Source organism: Culex pipiens, chromosome 2 (genome assembly GCF_016801865.2).
Source record: "Culex pipiens pallens isolate TS chromosome 2, TS_CPP_V2, whole genome shotgun sequence".
Lineage (NCBI taxonomy): Eukaryota > Metazoa > Arthropoda > Insecta > Diptera > Culicidae > Culex > Culex pipiens.
In genome coordinates this window covers 108,064,881-108,091,620 of record NC_068938.1, presented here as the reverse complement: position 1 = coordinate 108,091,620, position 26,740 = coordinate 108,064,881, and the positions used below count along the sequence as shown (strand labels likewise).

The following is a 26,740-nucleotide window of genomic DNA, read 5'->3' as shown; positions in this document are numbered from 1 at the left end:
CTTTGGGGAGTTGTTTAGGACCCCAAAAGGAACTAAAAAAGTGCTGTGCTGGAAAATCGATTTTGATATTACACCCTAGTGACCCATTTCTACGCTGGATTGCCGAGCGCGAGGTATACATCAGCTTGAATCGACAAGCCTCGCCCTGAAGAACGTTCCCAGTGTCCTGATTTTCGGTTCAAAGATCAGAAATCACTCACTCATTGCCGAGCGAATCTTTGCCGACAGGAGCTCGCAACCAGTCGCGAGCGAATATTAGACTCATGCTACCAGCGACTTGCACATAGCTTCTCCCAGAGACACAAATACTTCGTGAATTTCTTTGCCCACTCCGTGTGAATCTAATAACTAGGCTTAGTGATTTTTCACGCTCGAAAATAGCAAATTTCACGGGGACCTTTATTTCAAAACACAAAATTTCACGAAAATTTCGCGGAACGTGAAAAATGTTAAAATAACTCTGAAAGTCTTATGTTTTAATCACAGAAACTACTTTTTATGCTTCATTATGTATTATTATTCAATAATAAAAAAAAAACTTCTCTAATATTGAACGTGACACAAAACAAATCTCATAATTCATTTTTAATATTCAACTACTAAAGCTTAAAAAGTTTTCGCTGATTTGCTTCTATTTTATCAGTTTACATTTTATTGAATTTCATATCAAAGCAAGATTCAACAATCTTGTCCAGCCAAAATGAGTAAAATAGTTTGAATTTTGCGACATTTAGCCCTTTCAAAATATGTTTTCAAGATTTTCATCTCTCTTCTGGAAACTAAATTTAAAATCAATAGGCAAAAATAATACAATTTGTAACAAAAACTAATTTTTAATTGAAAATGAGAAAAAAAAGATAAAAGATAAAAAATATCCTTTATTTTATTTAATTAGAACAAAGCTTGTTTTTTATATTCTTTAAAATAAAATAGTAGTGATTTTTTCACTACAGCGAATGAAAAAAATACTAAATTTAGTTAGTTTCTAAAAAACTGAAAAATCTCTACAATTCTTCAAATGGCTCATATCAAGCTTTTCAATTGAAAACTAATAAAATTTACTTAAATAGTCTTTATGGTTGAAATATTTATTATGATGTATTTGATAAAAAAAAATGATTTCAGAAAATTGTTAACACCGCCCGCGAAATCGTCAAAATTCACTAACCCTTTATTAATAATTGAACAAGGGAATACACTCGCTTAATTATACAGTAGTTTTTAAGACTATTTTTATTCCTATTTGCGCTTGAAAATCTATGTTGAGAAAAATCGTTACAGTTTTACGAAAACATAAAATTTCACGGGATTTCGCGGAAAAAGACAAATTTCACGGATTTCACGCTGTCCGCGAAATCGTGAAATTTCACTAACCCTACTAATAACATACCAGCTCTTTTGGCCTGCACTACCACAGTTTGTATTTGGCATGATGTAAATTGCTTGTAAATGTGTCTTTAATGTCGTGTTATCAAACAAAATTGCAAAAAAAAAAAATTATAACATAGATTTTTAGCAGTTTAATCACTGAATAAAGGACGGGGGATCGAACACGGCCTTTAGAATATTTTTATAAGGCTGTGGACTCAAAAAGTCGAAGAAAAGTCAAATCACATTGATCGTTTTAGCTAGACAAGACGTTTTGTGAAATTTTCGAGAAATTTTGTAATTTGAAATAATTGTCTCCGTGAAATTTGCATTTATTAGCGTAAAAAGCCATGTTTGAACTTGTTGGAAAATATTTCGATGTTTTGTGCCAAAAGTTTTTTGTTTTCAGGACAAAAATAATGTTTTGGAACTTAAATATTCGAAAACTAATGACTAAAAAACAATTGAACTGGTGGAAAACACATTTTGAAATATTTGAAAAAAATTCTTTCACGAACTCGAATTCAGCATTGCAATTCAAGAATACAATTTAATCACAATAGCTAGATGAATTTACGCTTAACATTTCAAAATTGCTTTTAATTACAGTGCATCCTTTTTGAACTGTAATGCGTAGTTTTAAAGTTCTTAAAAAATCAAGAAAATGGGTTATTTTTCACAAATAGTTAACGTTCAAATTTCCAGCACTTGTATAGAAAAGTGATACTCTTCGTCACTTTTCTGGAGTTTTGAGTTGACCAAACATACGGGCGCCTAACTAATACAATGAATCGAATGTTTCACTGAAAAATCCTATACAAAAGGTGTTTTTGGGAATTGCAAAAAAATGCAGTCAAATGTAAAAAAAATGATTCAAACCAAAAATCAAGCAAGATTTTTTGTTATGAAAATGTCAGTGAATGGTTGGTTGAGCTGTCAAAATTTTAAAACAAAGTTTCTTAAATAGGTAAATTAACCGTGATTAATTGTCATCTGGAAATTGCCAGCTTTCCAGATGACAATTAATCACGGTTAATTTACCTATTTAAGAAAATTTGTTTTAATAAAATAGTAATTTTCAGTTAAATCCTGTGTTGAACATATTTCTAACAATTTGGCAATTAAGCATGTTATTTGAAATTCATACAAAACGCTTTAAAATATGTAAAACTCTAAGGAATGAAGGAAGAATGCTGCATATCTGACAACCTTTTCTTAGGTGATAATCATATAAGTGATATTTATAGGGTCATTCTCCAACAACTCACACAGCAGTTGCCCCGACCCCTCTTGGATTTGCGTGATACTTTGTTCTATGGCGTAACTTTTGTCCCTGATCACGAATCCGAGGTCCATTTTTTTTATATCTCTTGAAGTTTTTCAATAATTTGCAGCCTTAAATGTTGATGAGATGGAAATTTGGTTCTAAGGGACTTTTATGATGGCGTACTCAAAATTAAAAAAAAAAAATTATCGAAAAAAGCACAAAAAAAGTTTTAAAAACTCAAAAACAAAAATGGAAGGGGTCGTAACAAGATATCAAAAAAAAAAAAAAACGGACCACGGATCCCCTTGCGTGACACGGATCGAGATCAGGGACAAAAGTCACTCCTTAGGACATTGTTTCACGCAAATCGAAGAGGGGTCTGGGCAACTTTTCCCGATTTCGTGTGACATTTAGATAAAAATGCTATCTCAATTCATGCGTCAAAACAAATGTGCAAACCGTTTAAATGTGAGGAAGAATTCTGAAAATTTTGGCCCAATGAGCTCAAATTGAGCCTAGAATCAAAGACTTACTCTGCTAAATGTGGTTTAAATAAACTACTCAGCTCACCTTTGCTAGTTGTTTTACTCCTTGCTCTTTGTAACCCCGCCACCACTCTGCTACTACTTTCCCGACCTTCCCCCGGGAGGTTGCCAGGATCAAACATACACAGGGATTCTGGTGTCGACATCGCTTTTGCCGGGTGATTCATGGCCACCGTCGTTGGTAGGGGTAGGAACATCTGCCGGACTTGGACAAGGACCACCACTTATGCACACTTCTATTACTGTTGCTGCATCACATTCATCACCGCAAGCAACAGATTCGACTGTTTCTCCACGGGGACATTCCACCGGACCGGCGACAACACCAGCAATTACATGGTTATTATTTATCCGATTGTAGCGCTGTTCCTGTGGTTCCTGGTGCTGGTCCGCCGAGCGTGACGAAGAAAACGTCATCGTCGTTGACGGGACGATTTCAATCTGTTGCTGCTGTTCCGGTTCCCGTAACTCGTCGTCGTTTAAGTTGTTGTTGTTGTTGGTCCTGTCCGTTGATGATGTTGTTACTGTTGTTGACAGTTTAGAGTGGTTGTTATTGTTGTTGCTGTACTGCTGCTGCTGCTCGTCGACCTTTTGCTTCTTCCTTCCGAGACTGTAATTCATGTTGACGCCATCGTTGCGGTTGCTACTGTCGGTGGTCGTACACGTGGGGGTTGTTGATGGGGATGGGGACGGCCAGTGGCCACGCTGGGGTGGGGTTGCGGGAGGGGTTTCGAAGACAACTACGACGGATGCTGATGGCGATGCTGTTGCTGTTGCTGGTGATCCACCTCGGTAGCCATGTCATACCCTTTCAGTTCCGTTGGATTGTGGCGGGACTTGCTGCTGCTGACCGATGTGCGTTGTTGTAGTTGTTGATGGGAAGCTGGAGGCATGACAACACAACACACAGGGAAGGTGGTGGCGACGACGGGACAGACATGGAATAAAAAAACGACAACAACAACATTGGGTTAGTTGATGGGGAGTGAGTTCCGGGAAATCAAGATTAATTGCCAAGGATATCTTATTATAGGGATGTCCCTTCACTGACCATGGTAACGTGTGGGTGAGCGGACGGAAATCAATAGCTTCATTATTGGGTTTTGTTGTATTTGTGTGTATCAAAGGGTGTGTCTTTGGCGGGATAATTGGTTGTGCGATGAGTATTGATGAAGTTAATCTGTTTTTGTATAAGGCGTGATAAAATGTGTTATGTTTGGGTGTAACGAATAAACATCCGTATTAATAACTTAGTTAAGAAAGTATTTTAAGGTATAAAGCAAAGTCAATAAAACGGTACGGCTAATTTAACTTTAACGACATACGTTCTTCCGGAATAATCCAGATTTTTAAGTAAAGATGGCGTCATGAATGGTACATGCCCGAAATGTCAAAATCACGCAGTGGAAATATAACAAAAAAAAAAAAAAAAAAAAACCACTGCGCTATTTTGATATTACAGGCGTGCATTTTTCGTAACGCCATCTTAGCTTAAAAATATGGATACAATGTTACGATTACATACAAGCACGAAATTGAAATAATTGTATTTTTAGTTATGTGTTGTGTTTTTAGTGAGTTATGTGTAGTCAATGTGGTCAAAATGTTATTAAAATTGGTTTACTTTAAGAACGAGGAGGATTGATTGATTGTTTACACTTCGTTTTTATCCCAATTAGATTATTTTGCTTGATTATCCTTGCTTGATGACCTCAATGACCTAGCTCAACAATAAGAGCGAATTCGAATGGAAATTCCCCCATTTCTCTAGCTTGGAAGTTTAAGTTTTCAACCTTTTTTTTTATTTTTACATTCAAAATCACACATTTTTGATCATAATTTTAAAAACTTTAAGTAAAACAAAGCCAAAAATTAAAAAGTACACAGAAAAAAATCAATTCCGGTAATCGTGAATTAAGTTCACGAATGTGAGAACCATGAAGGAATTTATTCATGAGTATGGTGCATTTGCACTATAAACGTGCATATATTCCTTCGTGGTTCTCGTATTCGTGAATTTAATTCACGATTTCGAGAATTGATTTTTTTCCGTGTAGTGGGAAACGAGTAATTGATAATAAATTATACTTAACGAAGCACATCAACCATAGGTTTTGCACCAATATTTTTCTTACAGACATTTTTGTAGTATTTTTAAAAATACGGGAACTATCGATATAATTTTTATTCATACCCTATAGAACAGTCTACACAATAGCATACAACAAAGTTTTTACAATCAGATTGTTGCAGGATAGGGTCCGTAAGTTTGACAATTTTGAAATAAGAAGACAACAACTTCTTCGATTGCTGTGCATCCTTAATCAAACAAAAATATTCAAGTTAGGGTAGAAACGTTTTTTCACGGAGCAGGTTATTGCAACAGAGACATTACAGAAACAATTTAAAGGATACACAGCTAAAAAGTACTAAGTCAGCTGCGAGGAAAGCCTGGGTGAATAATAATTTTTTTTTTAAATTTTGGCCGATTTTTGCGTGACATACTTTATGGATGACGCCACTACCCGAGCAGACGGAAATAACGTGGGAATAACATTTCGTCAGCTGTGTGCTATCTTGTGACAACGACCATTTAGTACAATTCGAGAAAATCGATTTTTAAAGTTTGATGTTAAATATTTTCAAAACTATGAATGGTAGAGCCAAACTTTTTGAAGCAATCGGTTCGTATACTATCGCTTAACAAACGCTCCAAGTTTCAACTAATTTGGTTACACCAGTTAAAAGATACAGGTAATTATGTAATCAAAAATCTGAAAAGCACGTGTCACAAGTGTGTTTCGAAAGTAAAATTGTACTACGTGTCACAAGTGTGCACAGAATTCCCATACAAACTAAAATAGACTTAAATCAATAGATTAACCGACTTAATCAGTATATTTTCAAAAACAAAAGGTTGCATTGCCTTTAGAAAGTATGTGTGTACATAAATTTGTGAAAAACAAGAAAAAATGTCCACATTTTCCAACAACATGTATGACGTGTCACAAGTGTGCACGATCATTTTGATGATAAATTGGTCTATGTCACAAGTGTGTATTGCGATATCCGGGAAACGGAAGCAAGTTTCCAAAATCGGGTTAAAGCATCTTTTAGTGTTTGTTAAGTATCGCAAAACGTCATCATTAACTCATTTTCGACCAAAATGGTCTATGTCACAAGATAGCACACAGCTGACGATTTTTCGATATTTGAAAATACTAGGCCAATAACATTTTATGTTATTTATAACAAGTTTTTTTATTCGCCGTTATAATTTTTTTGTTATTGGATTGTTTTTGTAATAACAGACTAATAACATTTTAAGTTATTCTTCGAACAAATCTTTGTTATTATTTTTTGTTATTTTAACAACTAATCCGATCAACCCAATAACAGTTGGAGTTATTCTTCCATAACAAAAAATGTTATTCCAAAGTTGTTTTGGCTTTCAATCAATATCAGACCGATAACAAATTTTGTTATGATAACATAAACTGTTATTAAACCCTTATGCAAAAATGGATTTTTCAAGAAAATTCCATAACATTTTCTGTTATTTTAACAGTTGAGCAGTTCTCTACGGAATCGGTCTTTTTTCTTTAATTTTAATTTTTGTATTTTTTAATCCGGCTGAAACTTTTTTGGTGCCTTCGGTATACCCAAAGAAGCCATTTTGCATCATTAGTTTGTCCATAAAATTTTCCATACAAATTTGGCAGCTGTCCATACAAAAATGATATGTGAAAATTCAAAAATCTGTATCTTTTGAAGGAATTTTTTGATAGATTTGGTGTCTTCGGCAAAGTTGTAGGTATGGATATGGACTACACTGAAAAAAAATGATACACGGTAAAAATTTTTTTGGTGATTTTTAATTTCACTTTTTGTCACTAAAACTTGATTTGCAAAAAAACACTATTTTTAATTTTTTTTATTTTTTGGTATGTTTTAGAGGACATAAAATGCCAACTTTTCAGAAATTTCCAGAATGGGCAAAAAATCTTTGACCGAGTTATGATTTTTTGAATCAATACAGATTTTTTCAAAAAATCGAAATATTGGTCGCATAAATTTTTCAACTTCATTTTTCGATGTAAAATCGAATTTGCAATCAAAAAGTACTTTAGTGAATTTTTGATAAAGTGCACCGTTTTCAAGTTATAACCATTTTTAGGTAACTTTTTTGAAAATAGTCGCAGTTTTTCATTTTTTAAAATTAGTGCCCATGTTTGCCCACCTTTGAAAAAAATATTTTTGAACAGCTGAGAAAATTCTCTATATTTTGCTTTATTGCACTTTGTTGATACGACCCATAGTTGCTGAGATATTGCTATGCAAAGGTTAAAAAACAGGAAAATTGATGTTTTCTAAGTCTCACCCAAACAACCCACAATTTTCTAATGTCGATATCTCAGCAACTATTGCTCCGATTTACAATGTTAAAACATGAGACATTCGTGAAATTTTCCGATCTTTTCGAAAAAAATATCTTCAGAATTTAAAATCAAGACTAACATTTCAAAAGGGCCAAACATTTAATATTACGCCCATTTGAAATGTTAGTCTTGATTTTAAATTTTTGAAGATATTTTTTTCGAAAAGATCGGAAAATTTCACGTATGTTTCATATTTTAACATTGTAAATCGGACCATTAGTTGCTGAGATATCGACATCAGAAAATTGTGGGTTGATTGGGTGAGACTTAGAAAACATCAATTTTCCTGTTTTTTAACCTTTGCATTGCAATATCTCAGCAACTATGGGTCGTATCAACAAAGTTCAATAAAGCAAAATATAGAGAATTTTCTCAGCCTTTCAAAAATATTTTTTTCAAAGGTAGGCAAACATGGGCACTAATTTTAAAAAATAAAAAAATTGCGACTATTTTTAAAAGGTTACATAAAAATGGCTATAACTTGAAAACGGTGCACTTTATTAAAAATTCACTAAAGTACTTTTCGATTGCAAATTCAATTTTACATCGAAAAATGAAGTTGAAAAATTTTTGCGACCAAATTTCGATTTTTTGAAAAAATCTGTATTGATTCAAAAAATCATAACTTGGTCAAAGATTTTTTGCCCATTCTGGAAATTTCTGAAAAGTTGGCATTTTATGTCCTCTAAAACATATCAAAAAATAAAAAAAATTAAAAATAGTGTTTTTTTTGCAAATCAAGTTTTAGTGACAAAAAGTGCTGCAGCTGCCAAATTTGTATGGAAAATTTTATGGACAAACTAATGATGCAAAATGGCTTCTTTGGGCATACCGAAGGCACCAAAAAAGTTTCAGCCGGATTAAAAAATACAAAAAAAAATCGAATGACCGAAATCTCAGAGAATTGCTCAGTTTTGTTATTGAAATGGCATGAATTTTGTTATTACCGTCTGCCCGGGATAGCACAATTGAAAACATTCTAATGAAAATACAAAAAAAAAAAAATGCCTAGCTTCCGTGGCTGTGAGGTTACGGGTTTCGCCTTGTAAGCGGAAGGTGATGGGTTCGATTCCTGTCTGGCTCGGCAAAGTCAGATCCCTTAAAAGAGTAAATATGCTCACTGGGAATACTGACCGGTAGGGGATGGGTTTCGACTAGCGGCGTGCTGGGTTTCCAATCCAGAGGTCGTGAGTTCGATTCTCGTACCGGGATGATGAAGTTTTTTAAAATAATATAGGATCAAAATCTTCACTTGGGACAAAGTTTCACGTAAATCGAAGAGGGTTTTGGGGGACTTTTTTCAATTTCATGTGAGTTGACAGAGAATGATTCAAATATTACCCGTTCTTATACTCATAGGCTCTACCGGGCTATAAACAGCCGAATACAAAAAATAGCAAGCCACCAATTCAACCATTGATATTATCTTCTTCATCGTAACCAGTCAGCAAAATAGATGAAACAATAACTTCTGCAGAAAAGAAACCCCTGCAAAATAACTAGCGTAATAAACTGCTTTTCAAAGGAAGAAGTTTTCCGGGTGCCTGCGAGCAAACTAACGGGGAAAAGCTCGTAAAAGCAACTGTAAAACTACAGCATAAATTTGCATATAAATATCAAAAGATCGACTTTTCCGCAAATTGTTGCTGCTGCTGCTGCTGCACTATCAGCAGAGAATTGCACATCGTTTGTGTGTTTGGAACGTGTTCCACCGGAACTAACCCGACTCGGTTTCCACCTGCTACTCGCCATAAACCAGCAACATTGTGCTCTTCTCCCACGCGACTGACGTCTTTATTGGCAGTGCCGTCGGGGGAATGTCTGATGCCTTTGCTGCTTCTCACCTGGATGGGGAGTTGGGGGATGGCATTCCATCATCATGGCGGCGGTAGTGGTTTTGTGTGGAAATTTATTTCTTCCGACGACCTCCGTGCCCCCCGACGACGACTTTTCATTCCAGCAAAGCTACTCTTGCAGGAATTTCACGGTTTACGATGATGATGGACGAACAGCGTACACCGACTGCTCGGAAGCACGACATAAAATAATAACCATTGCCAGAGGTGAACAGTCGGGAAAAGTGGTTTTAAATTTTGAATAATGGAAAGCAGAAGATATCTTTGAAAATCTCGAAAATTTTACAATAACTCAACATTTTAAAAATAACACCACCAAAAGTAAAAAAAAACAATGTTTGACCACTAAAACGTACCAAAGTCCCACTGTCCGCGTTAATAAAGCGTGACAAAAATGGCGATTAACAATCCCGGTGAGACAGGACTTCCCCCCCTGGCCATCATGGGCCGATCCACTCCCACGTGGCCACTCCGGCTAACAGGTGGAAAGCAAATGCGATCCCGTTGTTATTAATGTTGCTTTTTCTGTTTTGCTCAATGGTGGCGTCTTGCTGGAAAATTTGCCCAGTGATTATTTCCCTGAGGTGACCACCACCCACAATATTGCTATCCAAATTATCCAAAGCTGTTTGGGATCATTGGTTTTCGTTTGAGCCAGGAGATGCTAAAGACTTTTAGTTTTTTTACGTGGGAAGTTGTGATTTTTCCCAAACAAATTTTTTGTTAAATCGATCAGTACAATTTCACAGAACATACAGCATGTACAGGAGTTTAGGGTAAATTGGACAACTTTTTAAAATCATCTTTCTTTAAAATAGAAGTGAAAATGAAAGTAGGAATAGTTCGTCTAGTTTTTTTTAAATCGTTTAATGATATTTTTTATAACCAAAAAACCTTTGTTCTCCTTGATTTTTTTGGTTTGGCATTTGAGCAATTCTCTACGAATCGGCCGATTTCGACCATTTTTATTTTTTGTATTATTTGGTTAAAACTTAACCCTATTCCTAAAAAAACCATTTTGTTTCATTGGTACACCCATACAAATCTCCATACAATATTGGCAGCTGTTTTTACAAAAATTGTCCGTAAATAATCGAGAATCTGTAACCTTCAAGGAATTTTTTGATTGATTTGGTGTCTTCGGCAAAGTTGTAGGTATTGATGAGGGCTATTCAGAAAAAAATAGGTACATGGAATTCCTTTTCCTTTTTGTGATTTTTTAATTACCTTTTTTTTTTGATTTTTTTATATGTTTTAAGGGACAAAACCCGCATGTTTTAAGCCATTCAGAAGATGGACCAACATTTTGCCGACGAGTTACGATTTTTTTTAAATAGTGATTTTTGTTATAGAATTTTAATCTCGTACTAATTTTTTTTTACCTTATTTTTTATGTAAAATGCAATTAATTTTTGCAATCAAAAAGAAATTTGCATTTTTTTGATTGAGTGCATTGTTTTCAAAATATATCCATTCAAAGTAAAATTATGTCCGAAAAATTCCGGGTTTTTTTTTAAGTGTCCATGATTGTCCATTCCTGAAAATAATGTTTTCGAAAAGTTCAGATTTTTTTTTTACAATTTCGTCTAAGCAATATTGAAGATTTGACCACTGATTGCTGAGAAATAGCGGATAAAAGTAAAAAAACAGGAGAATTGTTTTTTCAGACTCACCCAAACAACCCTCCATTTTCTAATGTCGATATTTCAGCAACTAATGGTCCGATTTTCAATGTTAAAATATAAAACATTGGTGTGTTTTCCGATCTTTTCGAAAACAATATTTTCAAAAAATTTAATCAAGACTAACATTTCAAAAAAGCGTAATATTGAATTAATGGCCCTTTTGAAATGTTAGTCTTGATTAAAAAAATATTGTTTACGAAAAGATTAAAAATTGGAGGGTTGTTTGGAGGAGACTTTAAAAACTTAAATTTTCCTGTTTAGTTTTTAGTTTTTAGTTTTTAGTTTTTAGTTTTTAGTTTTTAGTTTTTAGTTTTTAGTTTTTAGTTTTTAGTTTTTAGTTTTTAGTTTTTCCTGTTTAGTTTTTAGTTTTTAGTTTTTAGTTTTTAGTTTTTAGTTTTTAGTTTTTAGTTTTTAGTTTTTTGTTTTTTGTTTTTTGTTTTTTGTTTTTTGTTTTTAGTTTTTAGTTTTTAGTTTTTAGATTTTAGTTTTTAGTTTTTAGTTTTTAGTTTTTAGTTTTTAGTTTTTAGTTTTTAGTTTTTAGTTTTTAGTTTTTAGTTTTTAGTTTTTAGTTTTTAGTTTTTAGTTTTTAGTTTTTAGTTTTTAGTTTTTAGTTTTTAGTTTTTAGTTTTTAGTTTTTAGTTTTAGTTTTCAGTTTTTAGTTTTTAGTTTTTAGTTTTTAGTTTTTAGTTTTTAGTTTTTAGTTTTTAGTTTTTAGTTTTTAGTTTTTAGTTTTTAGTTTTTAGTTTTTAGTTTTTAGTTTTTAGTTTTTAGTTTTTAGTTTTTAGTTTTTAGTTTTTAGTTTTTAGTTTTTAGTTTTTAGTTTTTAGTTTTTAGTTTTTAGTTTTTAGTTTTTAGTTTTTAGTTTTTTAGTTTTTAGTTTTTAGTTTTTAGTTTTTAGTTTTTAGTTTTTAGTTTTTAGTTTTTAGTTTTTAGTTTTTAGTTTTTAGTTTTTAGTTTTTAGTTTTTAGTTTTTAGTTTTTAGTTTTTAGTTTTTAGTTTTTAGTTTTTAGTTTTTAGTTTTTAGTTTTTAGTTTTTAGTTTTTAGTTTTTAGTTTTTAGTTTTTAGTTTTTAGTTTTTAGTTTTTAGTTTTTAGTTTTTAGTTTTTAGTTTTTAGTTTTTAGTTTTTAATTTTTAGTTTTTAGTTTTTAGTTTTTAGTTTTTAGTTTTTAGTTTTTAGTTTTTAGTTTTTAGTTTTTAGTTTTTTGTTTTTAGTTTTTAGTTTTTAGTTTTTAGTTTTTAGTTTTTAGTTTTTAGTTTTTAGTTTTTAGTTTTTAGTTTTTAGTTTTTAGTTTTTAGTTTTTAGTTTTTAGTTTTTAGTTTTTAGTTTTTAGTTTTTAGTTTTTAGTTTTTAGTTTTTAGTTTTTAGTTTTTAGTTTTTAGTTTTTAGTTTTTAGTTTTTAGTTTGCTAAGTTAAAGAAGAAAATTAAAAATGAAAAATGAAAATCTTTTTCATTCTAAAAAAAGGAATCATCAAGGAACGAAATGGACATCCAAATGTGAAAAACGTGTTTGATGCCATTTTCTGCAACAACAAAAAACGAAATATTTCATTCCCTACCTGGCGAAACGGAGACTAACGGAAGCCCGACACCATTAGAGTGGGTGGTATAGCTGGCACCAACGTCACACGAACCCGTCAGAATCACAAGCGTTTTCACTTAGTCACACACACAAATGCAAACTCTCACAAACACACAGGGATGCTAGACGGTATTCAGTCTTCTTTTGCTTAAAGATGAACCTCATTCTCAAAAGTTTAAAGATATTTTAGGATGGGAACAGTGAATAGTTGTAGTTTTCTAAACATGAATTATATTTTTCAATCTATTTCAAATTTATGTTAAGATAAAGGATCCACCTCCTTTAACAACATGTTGGTGTTGAAAATGTGCCAACACATTTGAAAACTTATTAATAGCCGATAAAACTGAACCAGTTTGACTTCCAGGTCACTATTCCAGGTGAATTTGGCCAATTTTTCTTGATAAAATTTTCATGATGTATGAAAAAAGGGGCAATAATTCTTTCAACGCGTGGGAGTGAAAAAAGCTCGTATTTTTTCCCAGCAACCATTAGCAGCTCTTTATGAGCGGCCATCTGTCAAGGTGTATCGCGAGGGAGTTGATGCTGGATTTCATTCTTTACCACAGGAAACGGAAACCGGGCTCGTGCTCGTGCTGATTGGACTAAAAGTACCAGCTCTTTTTGTGTATTTGTGTCCACGTGTGCGTGAGGTTGTTTATCGGTGTAATAAAGTAGATATAACGGAAGGATTTTATTGAAGCTTTTAACCCGTACGCCTTGTTTGTACAACTGTCAACGCCAATAATGGACCACACACGTGTTTGTCATTGGCGGGCTTATCACGTGGGATGTGAGTACATTACGGGTGGACACATTTCCGGTTAAAGTGATTTTTAATTAAATTTCCCGGATATTCTGCCATTTGTTTTGGAAAGTAACTCATTTCCCGCTGATGAACTATGAAAAGTACACAAAATGTGAAAACAAACTCACCCAATCGAATTGGCCGTCCCGGAGTAGCAGCTGTTGGTGCCCCCGCTGTGGCCGTCCTCGGTGATGACGCCGCTGTTCTCCTTCAGTGAGTCCTCCTTCGGCGGGTGTTTGTACCGGTGGGACGAGTGCAGCCCCCCGGCCCCAATACTTTTGCCGAGGGGGCTCTTCAGCGTGAAGTAACTGCCCGGCTTTGGCTTCAGGTGGCGATTGTTCATCTCCATGTGAACAATCTTCATGAATTCAATTTGAGCAGCGAGTTTCTGAATCTCTTCCTTGGGGCGAACCACGGCGAGTTGGTTGAAGTTTGATTTTTTGGAAGGAAAAGAAAAGAAGAAAACCAAGGTGTTATTTCAAACCTTTTTGATGTTTCAAACAGCGAAACACCATGCGTCTCCATCAAAATCTTCAACGAATCAATGCTTCAATGGAAAAGCATGGTCGTTCACCCCCTCAATCCATCCTCCGACCTACCTTCAGTTCCTCGTTTTCCTGGTACAGGTCGGCGGTTTCCTCCGGCACCAGCCCGATTCCGTTGAGCGAAAAGGACGCCGTGATGCCGCGCTTCCGGGCCCGCTGATCCCACTGGTCACCCTGGCCGCGCAAAATCCGCAGCACTTTCGGTCCAAAGACCAGCGCTATCGTGACGGATGTGCTCAGCTGGGTTCGCAGGAAGCCCAGCAGATACTTGATGTCGGGGCCAGCTTGGGGGAAGAAGAATAAGCTGGAGAGAGAAAATAGTACAAAGTTAATTTCTTAGATTGGATTTACTATGTAAGCTTTAAATTTCCAACTTTGACTTTAAACTGTTTGCGATTTCCACCGCGATGTTAATTACCCTCGGAACTGATTACGAAATGAGCAAACTCTGTGGCACCGAATCAAATCAACCACGCGAGGAAACCACAAACATTCAGTTGAAATCCACGCGTGCACGTGTACGCGTGTTTGATTAGCACACGTGAGCAGTTCTCTGGGAAACTGACGTACTCAAAATTCAGACAAAATGTTTTTTTTTTCATCGGAAAAATACAGTAGTACAAGGTAAAAAAAACATGGTAATATAACATCTGGGAAGGGGTACAGAATTAAACCTTCCAAATTTACACAATTTTTTACTGTGTTGTCATAAAACCTCTGACTTTCTTCGGTAGTCACCTGTTAAAAATATTTGGGACATGTCTTTAGAAGTAAAATTTAATTTACTTTTTGAATCTGCAATATCCCAAAAGCTTAAATTTTTTTAGGAACTTTTTTTTCATTTTGAAATATCGTGTTTTTGTAATCTTCCAGGGTTATTTATTAGGTGTAGGGGAGAATGGGTAGACATGATCCCCTTTTTTTGGTTCGCACATAACTCTCTTAATTTCTCATGAATTGAAAGCTTAAAAATTCAACTAAGGTTTGCTGATATGGGTATTCAATCAGATGAACTATTCGAGTCATGCCAAGCGTTTAAACCAATATTTTAAACTGGCATTCTCAAAATGTTAGGAGTAACTTGATCTCCCGTCAGAATTTTGAAGAAATCTCAAGCAAAATGTTTGTCATTCATCCAAACTATTGATTTTCTATCAGTTACAGCAATTTCACATGTTTTTGTTCAAAATATAATAAGTTTAGTATGCAAAATACTTAGAAACATAAAATTTTATTTTTTAGACCATATAACAGCGAACTACAAACTGCAAATGTGTTCTAAAAAGGTTTGTAGGTACCGTGCACCGGGGTGACATCGACAGAATTCCAATTTATTTTTCAAACATTGTTAAATCGGTAAGACTTTGCTCATAATTTACAATTTTAAAACATGTACCTGTACATGGCTGGGTCATACAGTGTCCATAGACTTTTTCCAGAATTTTTTTTTTCCAAAAGTCAACAAAAAATGGTTTTGTTTATTTTCTTTCTTTGAACCCGGAGTGACTTGGATAGTCACTGAGTTTCTTAAAAATGTCAGGTAAAATTCATCAAATTGATTTTTTTGTCAAACTAACAATTAGTTAAGATACTGTAATGTTTCAGTTTGAAAAAAAGATTACAATTTAATGTTTGTATAATTAAGTTTATTAACTTTAACTAAAATTTATATAAATGTGAGGTATGGGTATCAAATGAACGGGTATTTTCAATATATTTCGATAGAAAAATTTCTTTTATTAAAATACTCAAAATTTTCACCAAACTACGTATTTTCTATTGAAAAAATATTAAAAATCATTTATGATCACTTTTTTTTCATTTTAACGCAAAAAAAAAAATGACTAGACAACATTTTTTTGATGGATCAACTATGGTCCCCTTGGAACGATCTGTCAAGTAGGACAATTTCTGTCAAGAAAGGCCGCGAAGATTTTTTTTTTAAATTGATTTAAAAATCCATTTTAAATCCTTTACGGTCGTACAATGGGTCCATGTACTCAGAAAAATAAGCTTTATCGATGTGAACAATAATATCACAAATTTAAGCTTAATTTTAGGACCAATTTTTTTTTAAATTTAAACGGCATCTAGGTTGGCTGATGGTAATCTTTTAGATATCCCAATCATTTGATTCCTATACTCTTAAAAAAAAAATGAGTATTTTCAAATGACCCGAGCAGGGGTAAATAACACGGGAATACCAAATTTTGGTATTACTTGGGCAAATAACAGGGACCAAAACGTGCCCTTGGTTGCCCAGTAATAGATGGTAAAATACCATGAAATCATACCAAAGTCTTGTATGTGGAAGGGCACAACAATACCAAACCATGTTATTCCATGGGTAAAATAATACCTCAAAATAAAACCATTTCAATACCAAGTTGAGGTCTTCTGGATTTTTGAACATTGCTTGAATACCAAAACTTGGTATTGCAGTGGTTTTATTACTAGGTATTCCCGCGCCCTTGGAAAATCAGATTTTTGGTATTCCTGTGGTCTTCCACATACATGATTTTGTTATGATTTCATGGTATTTTACCATCTATTACTGGGCAACCAAGAGCACATTTTGGTCGCTGGTATTTGCACAAGTAATATCAAAATTTGGTATTTTCATACCATTTTTAGTGCAGCAGTTGCAGTTAGTGAAAAACGGAAATGATCCATATGCAACAGCCAAATCTACTCACCTGATGATTCCATGTTGTTCTTAGTGATATTCTTCACCACATCAAATGCATTTGTCATTGATGAACGGCCTGTGCTTGAAGTTCTTGAAGATTCTGAAAAATAACAAGATTGAAAAATAAGTGTTATTTAAATGAAACTGGATTGAAATTCACCAAAATTCAATAATCTGACGATTGACTCATTTTTCAAAGTATTTGGTTATCCCGACATAGAGAAATTTCAACGTTTTAAAAAAAACTTAGTGGGTACATAAAAAAAAATTCAAAATCAGCTTTAACATTTTTGGGTTTCAAGTCATTTTAGCGCAAAATTATTTATCTCGTCAAAATTTATAAAAAATTTCCCATAGTTTCAGAGGAATTTGATAAAACACTTTAATACCAAAATGTGCCAGAGTGGCTTAGAAAATTTTCCACAATTTCAAGTCATTTCTTTAGGGGGTATATCAAAAATGTTTAAAATCAAGTTTGAAATTTCCGGTTTTCAATGAAAGCATTCGTTTTGAGACATCATTTTAGCGCAAAATTAATTATTTTGTCAAAATTGGTCATAATTTTCCCATAGTTTCAGAGGAATTTGATAAAACACTTTAATACTAAAATAATACCAAAATGTGGTGTCCGACCATTGACAAATTCTGCAATATCAAAACAATTCTTTAAATTGGTATGATACCACATTTTGCTCTTGCATAATCCTTAAGACAGATTTGAAAGGGTCCAGGAATACCAAAATTTGGTATTGGTATCAGAGAAAGGTATTATTACGCATTTCCCTTGTTATTTACCCATGCTCGGGGAATGTAGTTTTGTAAAAATTCTCAATCTAAAAAAATATTGTTGCCATTCCTCGATCATTTGATACAAATATTGTACATTTCAAATTTTGTGCTTTTGTGAACATTTTGACTATTTTCCAAAAAATGTATTTGTACTATCTTTCATTGGATACTAGGGTGCCCAGAATATGAGACTTTTTTCAAAATAACGCTCCACAAACTATTTCATTATTATTTCACCAATTTCAGGCTCGGATATCAATGGGTTAGTCTTAACCAATTTCGCTCAAAATTGATGCTTAAAATAACAAAAAAAAAAAAAAGGTTTTGCTTGTGGAGAAGGGGTTCACTTTTTCTGGGCACTCTATTGGATACCCATATTGCAATTATTAAAATTTTGAGTATTTTTAGAGAATCTTTGTATTTTAAAAAAAATACAAGAAAAAATACGTAGTTTTGTGAACATTTTCATGTAATTTTATTTGCAATGGATAGCTGACACAATCCCGATTCCAAATGTTCAAAATTCCAGGAAAAAATAAGTTACGAATTAAATAGCTGAAAGGAATCTGTTAGCAAAGCTAATTTAAAACAAAATCAATGCTCAATATCCCAGAGAATTGCACACATAAATCGCACAGAAACCGCAAACAAATAGCATCTGGAAGTAAAATGGCACGGGGGCACGGGTACTCACTGGAACGCAACCATGGTGGTGTTAACGAGCGCGATATTGTAGATGGCGTACGAGATGAGCCGGGCCTCGTTGTACAGGGATTCGGCGTTGCGGACGTTGTAGCAGACGCGGATGCCCCACGCCAGGAACAGAACCTCACCGATGGCCAGACTGTGGTCCCACCAGTTGTACGAGCATTGTTTAAATATTAGTCCGTTCTGGTCGACGATCTGCAAAACAGAGAGAATGAGGTTGAAAATGTTGAGGTCAATCAGATTCGTAAAATCCCGGCGCGGACTTCAAAACGTTGATGGGCCACGTTCGCTGTCGGAGTTAATTAGCCCCGGCCTGTGGGCTTCCCCGTGAGGGGTTTGAGTTACACAAAACCGTTTGAACACAAAACGCAATCATTGTACAAAAGCTCCAAGGATTCGAGGAATTATGGAGTGTGCGTTTGTTGAACGTAAATTGCCATATTTGAAGCGAGCGGAAATGAGGCTCATTTCCTGTGTGGATTCAACGGCTGATGCTGTCAGGGGTATTGATTCAGCGATTTGTGCGTTACTGTTTACAGATTCACGTCAATGTTTGACGCACTGTGTCATAATTAATTACGCGTGAAGATCAAACGATGTCTGTTTGTTTGTCTGCAACGGCAGAATAAATGGCTATGAGTTTGTAACAAACTTGAAATTAATTAATGTTTCCATAATGATGAAAACATTACCAACTCTAGTGGCTAGTGATTTTTCGCGATAGCGCGAAAGCCGCATAATCCGTGAAATTTGGCGATCGAAACTAATTTTAAAACGGATTATACTATAGTATCATGCTCCACACTTTGATACAGAGATTGTCCTTTGTTTGAGTAATGAAATAAAACATACATTCACCTCATAAATAATTCATCTTTCTAACCGCACTCCGGTGCAATACACAATAGCCGAGCCCGAGTGGCACAGCGCAAATTAATTTTTCAACTTATTCCCATTGCATGCGGTGTTGGAAACTTTTTCGCACTGACCTCCAACATATGAATAAACGAACAAAAGTTTATTCAACACTCGCAACTGTTGCTTCAGCCGCCGCCGCCAAACCAACACTTTATTCAACTCGACTCGAAGCCGACTTGGATGAAAAATGAAAAACAAAAACTTTCCCACTCATAAAATGAACAGCAAATAAAATCAGGCCAAACTCGGACTGACAACTCCAAAACAGAAATTGGTCAGAATTTTTCCCCCGGGGGTTGCTCACTCTGCATGTGAATTGGCACCGGTGTGACAATCAGTTCAAAGGACATGGTCATTAAATATTTATGAAGGTGCGTTTCAATTTGGATGGTAATTTGGAGGGGGGACTTACCTTTTCGGCCGTCGGTGGTGCGGACAGTGTCCACGTGCCCAGATAGATGAGCATCACCAGCAGAATTGGGACCATCCACTGGAGCAGCTGCTTGTCGGTCAGCTTGACCTTGTGGGCCGACTTGACGCGGTAGGTCAGCGAGACGCGCCAGGTCTTCATGAGCAGTGCCGTGTAGGTCACGCAGAAGCCCATGTGGCGGGTCCACTTGGTGGCGATGCACGAGTACGTGTCCAGGATCGGGAAGATGGCCGCCATCTCCAGATACATGAAGGCACAACCCAGCAGGGTGATGGTGAGGAAGATCGGACTGGCCACCTTGAACACCTTGACCTTGCGGTGCTGGTACATGTACAGCACCAGAACTACGGTGAAGCCGGCACACATCACCGAGAAGGTGAGCAGGGTCGTCCTGAACACCCAGTTGTAACTGGCTAGGCACGGTTCTGGCCCCGTACAGGTGGCACACCCGGGCGCACACCGGACACAAACGAACACGTCCATGTAGTAGGAACTAATGTTGTCCCGGTACTCCTGAAAGGCCACCTCCATGATGCTCCCGTTGAAGCCCTGCGGATGTGGCAACGAGTAGAACCCGTCCCGGCACTTGCACTCGTACGCCCCCCGCGTCCAGCCCTGGATGATCCGAAGGCTCTTGCTGATCATGGCCGCGCCACTTCCCCCGGTGGCGTTCGTAAAGCTGCTCGTGTTGCTGTAGTGATTGTAGTTCATGTTGATGGCCGCCGCCGTAACGCTGACCGGCCGGTACACGCACCGCATGCTGTGCACGTGACACTTGTGCGACCCGTGGAACGCCTCGATCTGGTTCAGCTGTTCGTTCTCCTCGCTGAGCTTAATGTTCCGCACAAACGGATAGTATTGTCTAAGGTGGTAGTTGTAGCTCATGATCTCCAGCTTGTTCGCGTTGTCACACTGGTTGACCTGCAGATCCGAGATGTCGATGTCGATGCTCAGGAAGCCACGCAATCTGGAACGACCCAAAAGACTTACTTTAATCCCAAATCAACCGAAACGCCCAAGTGCCCTCCGAACTTACCCGTGCCTTCCCATCGGTGGTATCGCGACGCTGTACGACAGGATCCAGCGCTTGTGGGTGCAGGAGTAGTACGGGTACGTCCACCAGCCCCGGTACGATATGTTTAGTGGTGAGGGTGCGAACTTGGGTGAACGCAGCCCCGGCGAGGAGGATTCGTCCTCGAACCTGGCGGGAAGGAAAAAATGCCGGAATTATTTGATTTGTTTAATAACAACGAGCTGAATCGGAACTCTGCTAGGAAGTTTTATTCAAATTAGGAATAATAGTCTAAGTAGTCACTTATTTTTTGAGAGCTCGAGATATCATGTTTTTCCTTTCAACTATCCCATCTATCATTTGAATTCAATCAATGCACAGTGGGAGAAAAGGGCCCACAAAATTACCGCAACATGATTTTTCGCAAACCATCGATTGCTATATACCAAAAGCTTCGTTTTTGCACCAGGAACAATAATCCAGTGAAAAATCGCACTGTGCAATGTTCACCAAATAGAAGTTTGTGCAAATCTAATTAAATTATTCGCTCTACTTGTGTGATGCTTGAGCAACAAATTGTGAAAAGAGCATTTTTTCAGCAAGAGTTTTACAACTGTGCTAAAATAAAAGTTTTGCGATGAGTTGATTGTTTGCAATTCGAAAAAACACCATTTGAATTGAAATTTTTCAGTGAAAAGTTTATTTTTTCTTCTTGAATGTTATTTGCCGTCAAGATATGCGTTAATCTCCGAAAAAGTGCTGATATTTCGGACTTTTCAGCACGCAATTAGATGTAGAAAAGGACATTTTGGGACTGTTATTTTTGGCGATGGCCGTTTCCTCATTCAAGAATGACAGGAAAAGTAAGTAGTTTCACGAAGGAATGGCAAAAATGGCAAAAGACGGCCACCCTAAGGGAAAACTCGTTCGAAAAAATGACATACTTTTAAGGTCTGTACCGAGCTCCAGGGTGCTCCAAATTTCAATGTTATATATTCCAAAAGATGCGCAAGGATCTGCCCTACACGCCAATGATGTTGAAAATAAACGCTTCAGTGGCCTACATGCCTCAAAAAGTGACATTTAAAAAAAACTTTTTTTTGCAAATTTCATCTATTTTTTTGATCTGGAATAAAAATGTAAATCACTTAAGTGGCCATATCTCGAGACAGGGTTGCCAGATCTTCAATGTTTTGGACTCGTTGGAAAGTTCTTTTGATAACCTAACCAACGATGGGTCGGATGGTGGACCCGTCATTTAAGTGAGATCCGGATTTATGTGAAAACACATTTTTATATTTAACTTTTGAACTACTTATTGAAACTTCAAACAATTCAAAAGCGATGTATGGGACCCTAAACCAAGTCAAATGCATCCGGTTTCATCAAAATCGGTCCAGCCAGTGCTGAGAAAACTTGGCAAGAATTTCGGGAACATACATACATACACACACACATACACACACAGACCTTTGTTCAGTTTTAGATTCTGAGCCGATAGGTATACATGAATATAGGTCTACAAGCTGTTTTTCAAAAGTTCATTTTTCGAGCAGGATTATAGCCTTACCCCAGCGAAAAAAAAAATTTGAGATTTCTACATGTATGTAACTCCCCAAAAATGACAAAAATGTCTGCGCAGGCTCAACTCGAGGGGAAGCATAAAGTTTGGGGTCCCGAAAATCACGTGCAATTTGAATTTTTCAGGGCCAAATGGTTTGTTCCTAAGTTTGTATGGAGAGTTAGAGTGGTTCGTCGCTGTTGCATACAACCCAAAAATTGCATGCAATATGTAGGAGAACCGAACTTTGGGGAAAAAACCATTCGGTCCTGTGCATAAATTTTGTTGGTCGGTGTAATCGAAAAACAGAGATATTTCGCAATTCGCAATTTTCAGTGTATGAACGGGCCTTGACCGATCTTATGCACTAGGTTCCCGACGAACACGCACTGCCCTTACACCTACATCTCACCCTTGCTCTGAGTCAGTACGAGCAGCACGCTAGAACACGCTTTGAGTGTTCGTGCCAGGCATGCACACCTTCTTTTCCGGTTACGCATTTTAACTCGGCCGGGGGTGGTACATTACGTAGGGTTTGATGTAAGTATAAGCGCCTAACCATTTATAGTGTGCCTATCAACTTGCATTAAAGCAAAAACTGTTTTATTTTTAGTTTGAATTCAAAAACTAATTGTTATTTACTGTGTATTGTTTTCTCCTGAAATCTTCCCTATTGTTGAGTCTGTTTATCTGTTGCTATTTCTTTTGTCGCGGTGTTTTGTTACAATTTTTGGTCCTAAGCATGTGATAAAAGTTTACCAAAAATACAATAGTAATATTTGTGTTAATCCTGTAACCATTCCATAAATTGAGTAAGGGCTCAAACCTCACTTGTTTGAAAAAAAGGGTGAAGATTGAAAACAATTGACAGTAAAAGATAATTTATTTTATAAAAATCAAGTATCAATAGTAAGAGAATGATGAGCGTATTTTGAAGAATAAAAATGAGAAGCTAGATGTATTAGATGTAAAATTAGACAATAGTTAATAAAAAGAGATACAAAACAAGCTTAGATTATAGTAATGATAATTTATAGGAAAGATAAAGAATTATTCAAATAAATAAATTCGCAATAAAATCAAAAAAGATTAGGCGAATGATAAATAGACTTGATATTACTAGTACAAGTATATTTTTAAGGAAAAAAAAAACAAAACAAAGTTTGTTACAGCAGTATCAATTGATAGAAAAGAGTGGAAAATCTTTGAGAGATAAGAGAATCAAATGTTAGTAAAATTAAAATCAAATGTTGGATATTAAATTAAAGGATCAGTGAAGAATTGGGAATCAGAAGAGCAAAATAAAAATAGGAGATAGGTGGTAGCTGAGAATAATGAGAAGAGAAACCCCGTTGTGCGATGTTTCAAGTACATCCACAGCAGTTGACTCAACATACTGCGAATCAAAACAATACCGTCTACAATCACAAATTACTTCCCTTTCCCACATTGTTGCGCCCCTTTCTTTTAGCCGTCTCGACTCTGACCCGCGGTGGTCAAAGGTTTACGATCCGTTTCCACAGGCCACCAGCTAGGTCATCATGAAAACCAAGCCAACGTGGAGGTAAGAAAATAGGACACTCGCAAGGAACCAGAGCTATACTGTTCTGATCAAGATAATTCGGATGATCTAACAGAACTACGGATGTAGTTAGTTACGCTCCTTCCAGGATGTTCCTTACGTGGACGTCAACCGAAGAGCACGCAACAAGGCCAGTGCCATTGCATGCTCTTAGGTATCAATCCTTGGCCTGCAAAAAAAAAAAAAAATAAAAAAAAATAAAAAAAAAATAAAAAAAAACAGAGATATTTCAGTTAAAACTAAAATTTTAGTGGCTATATCTTGAGAACGGCGCACTTAAGCAAAAAAAAATATATATAAATTACTTTTCGATTCCAAATTTGATTTATCATTTAATTATTTAAAAAAAATTGAAAAAGTAAAAAATACGGAAACGATATTCTTTTCAAACATGTATACTAGGGTGCCCACAATATGGGACTTTTTTCAAAACCTCACTCCACAAGCAGAATATTGTTCCTTAACCTATTTTAGGATTCTGGGTAAAATATGAGCAAAATCGGACATCATTTACCCATTGATACTCAAAGGTGAAGTTTGTATGGAAAAAATCGAAAAAATGTATGGAAAACTCAAGTTTTTTACGGATTGGTCAGCACGGTACGCTACTTCCATCCAAATATTCCCAAAAGTGAGATTCTTATGAAAATTTAATGCTCTACAACTTTGTAGAACAAACCAAAGCTGTTAAACTCGATCCTGAAAAGTTATTAGCGATTTAAAAAAGTCATTTTTGTATGAAAAACATTTTTTTCGTTAACTTTAGGCTCGGGTATCAATGGGTTAATCTCATCCAATTTCGCTCAAAATTTACACAGATGTTTAAAATAACCCAAAAACACCAGATTTGCACCATCTTAAGTTATAACGCAAAATATGCCATTTTTAAGATCAAAAAAAAATATATAAAAAAAAAGAAAATAAAAAAAGGTATTTTGGGAATCCAACTCTATGTACCTAGAAGTCAACTAAAAAAAACCTATTTGCTGTTAAGTCCTTCTTATAGCCTACAACTTTGTTGAAGACATCACATCGATCAGTAAATCTCTTCTCGAGATCTTTGAAAAAAAGTCAGCACCATAAAACCCATTTATTTTAACGAGAGAGGAGAGCCATGTTCCCTTGCAATTTTTTTTCTTTTGATAAGCGTTAAAATATGTTTTTGCTCTCAACCAAGTGCATAATATTGAAGGAACTTTTCCAACCCATAAGCCTTCCACAATTAATGCAACAGTTTTAAGGTAATTTACTAATATGGCCCATTGTAAAATAAGCTGCAATTCAATGACATCGCTTTTCAGTAATGTTTGGATTAAGTGCATTATAAAATAAAATAAAAAGCTTTACTTACCATGGATAGCTCGGATCAGGACTCTTCCCGATCGCAATTCCCTCCTCTTCGGTCCGGATCGGGCCCGCCATCCCGCTCGTTGGCTTGTTCCACCAGACCGAGTTGGCCACCATCCCGTCGGACATGTTGATCGACAGAATGCGGGCGCTGGTTACGTGCTGGTCCGACAGCAGCCCCTTTGCCAGGGCGTCCAGAAGACCTGCGCGTGGGTGATGGAAGATTTTTGAAGAGATTGGGTTAGTCCTTACTCTTTTGTGCTAATTTGATGAACGCGTAGGCTGGAATGATTACATTCTCGCTACCCAGCTAATCAGAGAAACCATTGTTTTGACGGTAAATATTTTCACTGGGAAAGGGGTTCGGGGTTTGGTTCATACTCCCTACTCTGCCCTGGAGTGTACAAACAATGTTGGTTGAAATTTCCTCCCACAAGTTTCATATTAGCTAAAGCCACGACAACAAACACCTCTAGCGAATACGCTTAGCAGATTAAGGCACAACCAACCTAGGTAGATTATTTACTAACAGCGTCGGTTGAACGCTTTCTGGGAAAACCTGTTCCAGATTGTCCTGGTTCGTTGGCCACCACCACCGTCATCATCATCCGCTATGACCTTCAACGTTTGTCACTCCCTGGAAGAGCACATCAGCGGTTGATTGATGAATTAATTGCTTGCCAGGATCCGATCGATTCATGAAGGATTGGCATGGAACAATCTCACCCCCACCCCCTCAGTCGCCACCAGCCCAATTACGTAGTCATAACGTGGTGGTTGGGGCAAAACTATATGTGTGAGTGTGGTGTGGTTTGGGGCATGTTCGAGAATAATAAATTGATGCCTTGTGCTGTGAAGAACAGGATTAGAGCCTGGAATCCTGGCAGCCAGGTCCTTCGAGAGTACACTGGAGATAACGAGTAAGTTCGGTAGAGTTGCTGTTGCTGGCTGTTTAGTGGTTCAGAGATTTGATGCCAATTAGGGGTGAACGTTCATCAAATTAATGATAATTGGCTTATGGATGCCGTCAATCAATCGGCCATCGAAAACACTCAATTTGCGCGCAAGTTTGCAAGTCATATTCTAGTTAAACCGAAGAGGAATTAGGCCATTAGGCCAGGTTTAGAGTGGCGATGATTAATATTTTGAATATAATCTAGGTTAGTTTGATGGTTGAACTGTTAAGTTGCTAAATGTTAAAAAAAAGCTAATTGAAATTATTTTGAAAAATTAAATTCAATTGAATAACGATGAAACACACGTGTCTACCTCGAATCAAAACACATGCCTTTTCAAGCTCAACGGACCATTGAAACCGGATGTTGAGTTTGCGGTGAAATTTTCATTCAATAAACTTGTTCCCAGAATTAATAACGCTTCATTTGTCACAAACGAGCACTTTCCACCTTCACATTTAGTCAAAATTTCATCACGGTATGTCCCGGAATAAAGGAGCCGGAAAAAATTCCCCCTAATGGCAAAATATTCAAATTTCCCAAACTTTTCCCATTGACTTATGAGATACGAAGTCAGCCAGCAGCGGCAGCAAAAAAAAAAGATCTTTCCATCACAATGAGAGAGATGAGGGAAGGCAAAGAGCAACCTCAGG

General features: G+C 36.1%; 1 protein-coding gene across 1 annotated transcript in view; it reads right to left on the bottom strand.

Annotated features, from left to right (window-relative positions):
• LOC128092807 (probable G-protein coupled receptor CG31760) overlaps positions 1–26,740 on the bottom strand; it is a 315,033-nt gene that overhangs the window by 158,875 nt on the left and 129,418 nt on the right. Inside the window, exons 4-10 of the mRNA XM_052707526.1 lie at positions 25,136–25,334; positions 20,666–20,830; positions 19,612–20,596; positions 18,268–18,476; positions 14,150–14,399; positions 13,679–13,950; positions 3,206–4,063 (exon numbers count right to left, since the gene is read on the bottom strand). Coding sequence (XP_052563486.1) covers positions 3,982–4,063; positions 13,679–13,950; positions 14,150–14,399; positions 18,268–18,476; positions 19,612–20,596; positions 20,666–20,830; positions 25,136–25,334 — 2,162 coding nt within the window. The 3' untranslated portion in view covers positions 3,206–3,981. The remainder of the gene's footprint in view (positions 1–3,205; positions 4,064–13,678; positions 13,951–14,149; positions 14,400–18,267; positions 18,477–19,611; positions 20,597–20,665; positions 20,831–25,135; positions 25,335–26,740) is intronic.